Here is a 9401-nt window from a genome sequence, read left to right on the forward strand (position 1 = left end):
GGAAGGAGCAGGCAGGAGCCAGAGAGAGGAATTAAACACGGCTGCTTTCCCTGCTCGTGCTTATAAACAATCCTGGGCAAGGCGAACTTGCTCTTTAAGAGGCTGAAATGTCAGGTCGAGATCGGAGCTGGGACAGCGCAGCCTCCGCTGCCTCCTCCCGCTCCTTCCCCACTAAATTACATTAAAATCTTCATTTTAAACCGAGGCTCACAAACTCCAGCAGAGCCTGGCCCGTCTCTGAGCCCTGTGGCTGAGAAATCCAGCGCTGAGAAATCCTGCTGGGAGCGAGCCCGGCCAAACCAGAGCCGCAGCTCGGCCTCCCCTGCCGTGTTTTTCCTCTGACCCGCACAAAGATTTCTTTCTAAATTTATCGCAGCGTTCATCGGCAGTCCCACTTAGTGCAGATTAGGAGGCTGGGCAGGCAGGGCCCATCGGAATGAGGGCAGGGGAGCCTGGAAAGTGCGAGCGGGCAGCGGGGGAGCGCCGGGGGCAGCGGCGGCCGCATCCCCGATTCCCGAAATCCCCGCTCCCCAAATCCCCGCTCCCCAAATCCCCGCTCCCCAAATCCCTGGTCCCCTTAATTCCCCGCTCCCCAAATCCCCGCTCCCCAAATCCCCGATCCCCCCAAATCCCCCCAAATCCCCGCTCCCCGAAATCCCTGATCCCCTCAATTCCCCGCTCCCCCAAATCCCCGCTCCCCAAATCCCCGCTCCCCCAATTCACCCCAGTTCCCCACTCCCCCAAATCCCCGCTCCCCAAATTCCCCGTTCCCAAAACTTCCCACTCCCCTAATTCCCCGCTCCCCCCAAATCCCCGTTCCCTCCAATTCCCCACTCCCCCAAATCCCCGCTCCCCCCATTCCCCGCTGCCCAGGGTCCCTCCCCGGTGCCGGAACGCCGCTCTCTCCCCATGGCATTGCCCAGCTCCTGGCTGGCTCCAGGGAGGTTTTGCCGGTCCCCGGAGGCCCCGGCGCTGGCACCGCTGGGGAATTTCCACTGGGCTGCGGGATTCTGCAGGGAAGCGGCGTTCGCGGAAGGTTTGAGCAGCACCCCGAGCATCCCCAGAGCTCCGGTGTCCCCCCCAGGTTATACCTGCGCGTCCTGCCCGCCTTTGGGTGGGTGAGCGGGACCCCGGAGCTGGGTTTGTGTCCCCAGGAGCCCCGCGGAGGGGACACGGGCGGGTCCTGCCGGCTGCTTTGAGCTGCACACGCTGCAGAGATGAAGCCCTGCCCAGGAGTCTGAGCCGTGTTTGGAATCACGCAGGGAAATTATGCAGTTCCAAGGATGGCATAATTGGGAGAACGCTTGACTAGCGCAATTTTCTTGTGTGCCTGTCAGCAAATCACTTAATGTGCGCTGTGCCAAATTTCCCAGCCGTTAAATGGGGAATGATTATCCCAGCACTTCCTGAGAGGGAGTGAGGATAATACCCACTAATGACTGCGGAGGTCCTGGAAGGTGGTCCCGGAGATGTGCAGCGGCACACGCAGGGGCTGCAGCCCTGCAAGGAACACGCAGCACTTCAAACCCGACCGCCAGACATTTATTTCTCCTCATGCTGCTTTTTTTTTCTGTTTTTATAGCCGAGGAAAATCCCGAAATAGATCCGCGTCTGTTGGTGCCGGATTCCCAAAGGCTGCGCTGCCATCCCCTGGGATGGGACATCCCGGCTCCGATGGGCAAGAAGAGGAGAGCGCTGGGGGAAGGCAGCTCGGAGGGGTCTGGAGCGGACCCCTCACTCCTCCTCCGCTCCCCCCGAGCCTTTTCTCGTCATCTCGCTGCCTCCTGGGAATTGTAGTCGCTGCGGGGTGACCTTGGCCCCGCGGCCGCCGCCTCTGCGAGGGATCCCGGAGGTCCAAGGGGGTTCGGCCTCCCCCGCTCCGCCCCAGCTCGCTGCGGGCTCCCGGGAGCGGGGCCGGGCCGGGAATGCTGCACCAGGCGAGTACCGGGAGCGGGGAGCGGGGGGAGCGGGGCCGGGCACAGCCCGAGCGCAGCCCGCGCACATCCCGCGCACGTCGCGCTCGATCCCCGCGCACATGGCGCGCACGTCGCGCTGGATCTCCGGGCTCATCCCGCGCACCTCGCGCTGCATCCCCGCGCACATCCCGCGCACGTCGCGCTGCATCCCCGCGCACATCCCGCGCACCTCGCGCTGGATCTCCGCGCTCGTCCCACGCGCTGTATCCCCGCCGCATCCCCGCTCACAACGCGCTGTATCCCCGCCGCATCCCCGCTCACATCCTGCTGTATCCCCGCCGCATCCCCGCTCACATCCCGCTTGATCCCCGCTCACATCCCCGCGCACATCCCCGCTCACATCGCGTTGCATCCCCGCGCTCATTCCGCTGCATTCCCACTGCACCCCTGCGCACATCCCCGCTGCATCCTGCGCACATCCCTGCAGCATACCTGCGCACATCCCCACTGCACCCCTGCGCATATCTGCACTGCATCCCTGCGCACATCCCCGCTGCATCCCCGCACACATCCCCGCTGCATCCTGCGCACATCTCCGCTGCATCTCTACGCCCATCTGCACTGCATCCTGCCCGCATCTCTGCTCCATCCCCACTCACATCCCCGCTGCATCCTGCGCACATCCCCGCGCACATCCCCACTCGCATCCCCGCTGCATCCTGCGCACATCCCCGCGCACATCCCCACTCGCATCCCCGCTGACATCCCCGCCGCATCCCCGCGCCTCCCGTGCGCATCCCCTGCCTGCATCCAGCGCACATCCCCGCTTCATCCCCACTGCATCCCCGCTCACATCCCGCTCAAATCCCGCTCCATCCCCACTCATATCCCGCTCCATCCCCGCTCACATCCCGCTCCATCCCCGCTCACATCCCCGCTCCATCCCCGCTCCATCCCCGCTCACATCCCCGCTCCATCCCCGCTCACATCCCGCTCCATCCCCTGCCTGAATCCCTCCTCGCGCATCCCTTTCCCATCTCCTGCCCATCCCGTGCCCATCCCCGGCTCGCCCCCCACTCCCGTCCTTCCCTCCCCTTTTCCCCCCGCTCCTCGCTCGGGCCGGGACCCCCCCGGGCCCGAGGGGAGGGACTGGAGTGGGAGGCACGGCCCCTCCTTCTCCAGAGTCATGAGGAGGGTTTAAAGCCATGATAATGCTGATAATGATGATGATTATTGCAATAATATCAATAGGAATAATAAAAAATAGGAATACTAGAAATAATAGTAACAATAATGATAATGATAATGATAATGATGATAATGCTAATTATCATGCTAATAATGATAATATAATTATATTGCATTTAAATAAAATAAATAATAACAATAATAAGTATTAGTATTAGTATTAGTATTAGTATTAGTATTAGTATTAGTATTAGTATTAGTATTAGTATTAGTATTAGTATTAGTATTAGTATTAGTATTAGTATGAGTGTTAGTATTGGTATGTTACATTTAAATAAAAGGATCCACGTGGATAAAATCTCAGGTAACTCAGCCCAGGCTCCCTCCTTCCCAGTGCAGCAGTGACAGCCCCAGCCCCAAACGGGGACACCAGGTGGAATTTCAGGGGTCTTTCACTATTTCAGATTTTATCCCAAAGCCACGGAGGTGGAAGGAGCAGCTTCCCAGCTTCGTGTTTTCCCTGTTTTCTATTCAGGGATAATTGCTGCACACAGAACTGGAACTTCCATGCCATGGGCTGTTACGTTCTTGCTCTTTTATTTTCTTTTTTTTTTCCTCCCAGAATATAGGATGCAGGTTCTGTGTGTGGACTGGTTTAATAGCAAGGTGGCTGAGGCAAAGTTTACTCAATAAACTTGCTTTTCCCCTTGAGCAGCTTTAGCTTAGATAAACTGGCTTTCAAGTCCCGGTCTAGCGTGGGACTAGGACTGTTTACCATTCATCATTGTTAGTTAATTGCTGTTTGCTTAAATATTTAGTTTGGATTAAGTTCTTTTATGCCCTTTTCTTAAAAAATAATAAATAAAGGTGTGTTTAGCCATGTGGTAAAAAGCTTTTTAGAAGGTTTTTTCAAGACACTGCAGGGGGGAAACTCCATGAAGTTCTTTTTTTATATTTTGCATTTAAATTTTCTTATTTTTAGTCCGCTGTGTTGTTATATTTGTTATTAGCCAGGCTGAAGCAGCAAGGACATTTCCCTGTTCTCTGCAGAGAGTTTTATTCCTTATTTCAAAGAGAAAAAAACAACATTGAACCATGGAATGCCCTGAGCTGGAAGGGACCCACAGAATGGTCAGATCCTATTTCTACCTCTGCACAGGACAGCCCCAAATTCAGTTTTCAGCTTGGGCTAAAGGCACCAAACCCAGTTCGGGGCCTGCAGGTGTTCCATGGAAGAGGATGGGGAAAGGCAGTTTTGGGAAGGGAAGATTTGGGAAGGGAAGTTTTGGGAAGTTTGGGGAAGTTTTGGGAAGGGCAGTTTTGCAGTTTTGGGAAGGGAAGATTTGGGAAGCTTTGGGAAGGGAAGTTTTGGGAAGGGAAGTTTTGGGAAGGGCAGTTTTGGGAAGGGAAGTTTAGGGAAGGGCAGTTTTGGGAAGGGCAGTTTTGGGAAGTTTTGTGAAGTTTTGGGAAGGAAAGTTGTGGGAAGGGCACCAGGGAGGGTTCCCAACCCTGTGAGCAGCAGGGACAGGAGCTCAGGGACAGGAGCTCAGGGCTGGGGCTCAGCCCCAAAGCAGCTCCTGGCTCTCAGTGCTGGGTCCTGCTCCTGCACAGGTGAATGGGGACACACTGGGGGCTGGCACAGAGCAGCACACCAGTGCCCACTGGAAAGGTCTTTTCTGGTTCAAAGGGCCGTGTTCCACAGCAGCAGTGACCGTGGTTATGTAAACAAGAGTTTCATTTTGGAGCTTTAATATTTCACAGGCTGGGCTTCCTCTGCTTGTTCTCACGTAGGGCCTGGCTGACAAAACTCTTCCCATCCCTTTTCTCAGTCACTGAAACAAATCCTGTGCTGTGTGCATGCTCCATTCAATCAGTGTTTGTTTTCAGGATGGTTCTGGGCCCCAGGGTGGCCCTGGCAGGTGGGGCAGGGTTTAGAAGGTGCCAGGGTTTAGAAGGTGCCAGGGTTTAGAAGGTGCCAGAGTTCAGAAGGTGCCAGGGTTTAGAAGGTGCCAGGGTTTAGAAGGTGCCATCACCCCGGGTGGCTCCTCTGAGCTCTGCTCTGAGCAGGCAGCACAAGAACACCAAAGGTTTTTGCTTTTTCCTGCACAGTGAAGGTGCCCCAGGTGTGTCCTGGCAGGGACAGAGCTCTGCCTGTCCCCTGTGCCAAAGGCACAGCTGGCTGCTCACCTGCAGCCCAGCCCTTCAGCCTGCTCTGCTCCAGAACCAGCAGAGAGCTCAGGAGCAGGAAGAAAATTGCCTTCAAAGAGTTTGGAAGGAGGGAGTTTCCATGGAGATGGGGAGCTGGGAGGTTTATTCCAGGTTATTAGGAGGCAGTAGGTCCTTCCCAAGTGAACCTGTGTGGTCTCCATCCCACAACCTCTGCCTTTCCTTCCCTCTGAGCTGTGCTGGCTTTGGTGGTTCCCATCCTTTCCAGCCATGCACTGACTGCAGCTCCAGCCTGGAAACATCCCTGGACCATTCTGAGCATCCCCTGCAAATGCCAGGGATGGATTTCCCTGCCTGGTGTCTGTGAAAAGGATTTACAGAAAGGTTTGGGTGGGAAGGGACCTTAAATCTCATCCCACCCCCTGCCATGGGCAGGGACACCCTGCACTACCCCAGGCTGCTCCAAGCCTCATCCCACCCAGCCTTGGACACTTCCAGGGATTCACAGAAGCAAGATTTTGTTCTTTGTGCTGCAGGAATAACCTTGGTATTCTGGGAAAGAAATATTTACCTTTAAACTGCAAAGGAGCATTTCCCTGGTGCTCCCAATATTTTCTTACCTGGGTCTCCAGGGCAGTGGCTCTGCCACAGCATTCCCAACCTGAGCATTTCCCTAAAGCCCTGGGAGGGGGAATAATGGAGAGTTTGCACTTTAAATAAGATTTAATGCATTTCTCAGTGCTGGCCCTGCCACAGCATTCCCAGCCTGAGCATTTCCCTAAAGCCCTGGGAGGGGGAATAATGGAGAGTTTGCACTTTAAATAAGATTTAATGCATTTCTCAGTGAAATGGGCAGGAACTGTGTTTGGGCACGGCCTGGAGCTGTCCCTGCCGTGTTTACCTGGCCTCCCACAGGTGCTGTGTGTGCCCTGTGTCACAGTTCTGTGCCCAGCACAGCTTGTCACGGAACTGCAGCGCTGCAAACCCAGCAAGGAGCCCTGCCCATGCTGCCAGGAGCTGCTGTGCCCCCAGGGAGTGCCCAGGGAGGAGAAACTGGGCACAGCTCGGGGTTCAACCCTTGCCACCCCTGCAGCAGCTCCCCCTGCACTACTGAGAGCACCCAGGGTGCCCACCTGGGCTTTGGTTCTGTTTTTTTTTAGCCCATCGCTCTGAACCTACAAATTCTGAATTTTTTCTGATCATTTTTCACCCCAGTTCCTTCCTCTGCTCCTCACTGGTTCCCCATGGATGTGCCTCAGTGATTTTGTACCATCTCCACAAATTCAAATTTGCAGAATGTCTGCAGGATTCTCAAGAATTTTCCAAAATCCTGACCCGGTTATTTGTGTAGATTGGGTAGTTCAGTGCTCACCTGCACTCAGTTTGGTGAATGGTACTGGGATGTACTGGGATGTACTGGAGTGTACTGGGATGTGCTGGGATGTGCTGGGATGTGCTGGGATGTACTGGGATGTGCTGGGATGTACTGGGGTGTGCTGGGATGTACTGGGATGTGCTGGGATGTACTGGGGTGTGCTGGGATGTGCTGGGATGTACTGGGGTGTGTTGGGATGTGCTGGGATGTACTGGAATGTACTGGAGTGTGCTGGAGTGTGCTGGGATGTGCTGGGCTGTGCTGGGGTGTGTTGGGATGTACTGGGATGTGCTGGGATGTACTGGGATGTACTGGGATGTACTGGGATGTGCTGGGCTGTGCTGGGATGTGCTGGGATGTACTGGGGTGTGCTGGGATGTACTGGGATGTGCTGGGGTGTGTTGGGATGTGCTGGGGTGTGCTGGGATGTGCTGGGCTGTGCTGGGGTGTGTTGGGATGTACTGGGATGTACTGGAATGTACTGGGATGTACTGGGGTGTACTGGGATGTACTGGGATGTGCTGGGCTGTGCTGGGATGTACTGGGATGTACTGGGATTTACTGGTATACACTGGGGTGTGCTGGGATGTGTTGGGATGTGTTGGGATGTACTGGGATGTACTGGGGTGTGCTGGGATGTACTGGGGTGTGCTGGGATATACTGGGGTGTACTGGAATGTACTGGGATGTACTGGAGTGTGCTGGAGTGTGCTGGGATGTACTGGGATGTACTGGGGTTTACTGGGATTTACTGGGATGTGCTGGGATGTGCTGGGATGCACTGGGGTGTCCTGGGATGTACTGGAGTGTACTGGGAGGTACTGGGATGTGCTGGGATGTGCTAGGATGTGCTGGGATGCACTGGGATGTGCTGAGGTGTACTGGGATGTGCTGGGATGTGCTGGGATGTACTGGGATGTGCTGGTATACACTGGGGTGTACTGGGATGTACTGGGTTGTACTGGGTTGTACTGGGATGTGCTGGGATGTGCTGGGGTGTACTGGGATGTACTGGGATTTACTGGTATATACTGGGGTGTACTGGGACGTGTTGGTGGGGGTTTTAAGAGGAAAATAACTGGCAGGTACATGAGCAAAGCTGAAAGTATTTTCATCTGTTTTAGTTTGTAATGTTTAATGTTTTGTTTTCTACTTTATGAGTTATACAAAGGAATCACTCAAAGTTCTCCCATTCTGGTAGGGGGATAAAAAATCTGTGGTGGGACTAATGAGATTAATGAGAATTTGCTAAACAAGGAAAAATCCAAAATAGCTTGGAAAATGACAATATTCTCTTTTTTTCTCAGAAAGAAAAAACAGAAAAGTTCATTCTCTAATTGAGCTTTGTTTGCAAAATAATTCCAGGCTGGAAAGAGCAATCAACTCATGCATAAAAATACTGCTTTAGGATTAATTTTTATTTTATTAGTGGTAGCTTGGATTTCAGAAGTTACTGGTGGTTTTCAAATTATTTTTGCTAAGGAAGTACAAAACACCTATCCTAAATTTGTGGGCCCTTTTTTTAATGAAAGGCTATGGAGAGAACTGATCAAGAAAACACATTTAAAAAAAATAAATCTTGGCAGTTTGAGGACAAAACAGCTGTGAAAGGATCCTCGCCTTTCCCCCTCTTTTTCCCGAGTATTTTAAAAGATAATAGCTTAGAACTCTTTATTTTTAGAAGCCTCCAGAAGGCTCAGCTGAGACCCAGAGGCCACTGTGGCTCAGCGCTGTACAAGCAAATTATTTAGGCCAGTTTATCCCCGGCCAAAATAATTTCCAATCCGAGTTTGCAGGCTGAGACAAGAGGCAGGGAGAGCTCAGGCAGCGCTGCCAATCCCAGCAGGAGCAGCAGGACCCGGCCAGCCAAGCTGATGAATATGATAATCCCAAATATGATAATTTTCGGTAATAAAAAGCACTTCAGGATTTTTTATTTTTTTTTCAGAGCTGAATAAATCATTGCGTGGCAGCGAGGTTGTGGCTCTGGGCGTTCCCCTGGCAGCCGGAGCGGGGCTGGGGCAGAGCGGGGTGGGAGCGGGGCTCGCTCGGATCGCGGCACATCCCGAACCCTGCCCAGCCTGAAAAGGCAGCACGGGCACAGGGGCAGAGGGATGTGATCACAGAGTCACAGAAACAGAGAGTCACAGGATCACAGAATCGCAGAATTACAGAATCACAGAGTCACAGAATCACAGAATCACAGAATCACAGAGTCACAGAATTACAGAATCAGAGAATCACAGAGTCGCAGAATCCCAGAATCAGAGAATCACAGAGCCACAGAATCACAGAATACCAGAATCCCAAAAATCACAGAATCCCAGAATCACAAAATCACAGAACCACAGAATCATGAATCACTGAATCACAGAATCCCAAAAATCACAGAATCCCAAAATCACAGAATCACAGGATCCCAGAAACAGAGAATCACAGAATCAGAGGATCACAGGATCACAGTATCACAGAATCACAGAATTAGAGAACCACAGAGTCACAGAATCCTAGAATCCCAAAAATCCTAGAATCCTAGAATCCCAGAATCCCAGAATCCCAGAACTCCAGAATCACAGAACTCCAGAATCCCAGAGTCACAGAATCCCAAAAATCACAGAATCCCAGAATCACAGAACACCAGAATCCCAGAGTCACGGATTCCCAGAATCGCAGAGTCACAGAATCCCAGAATCAGAGAATCACAGAATCAGAGGATCACAGGATCACAGAATCACACAATCAGAGAATCAGAGAAT

General features: G+C 53.0%; 1 protein-coding gene across 1 annotated transcript; it reads right to left on the reverse strand.

Moving 5' to 3' along the window:
* Positions 1–1520: 1520 nt before the first annotated feature.
* LOC117007319 (antimicrobial peptide X precursor-like) lies at positions 1521–2833 on the reverse strand. Its single transcript, XM_033080376.2, has 2 exons — positions 2667–2833; positions 1521–2574 (listed from the first exon to the last, which is right to left on the reverse strand). The coding sequence occupies exon 2, from the start codon at positions 2563–2565 to the stop codon at positions 1735–1737; it is 831 nt and encodes a 276-aa protein (XP_032936267.1). The 5' UTR covers positions 2566–2574; positions 2667–2833; the 3' UTR covers positions 1521–1734.
* Between the last annotated feature and the right edge of the window lie 6568 nt (positions 2834–9401).

The sequence above is a fragment of the Catharus ustulatus genome, chromosome 25, assembly GCF_009819885.2.
Source record: "Catharus ustulatus isolate bCatUst1 chromosome 25, bCatUst1.pri.v2, whole genome shotgun sequence".
NCBI classification, from domain to species: domain Eukaryota; kingdom Metazoa; phylum Chordata; class Aves; order Passeriformes; family Turdidae; genus Catharus; species Catharus ustulatus.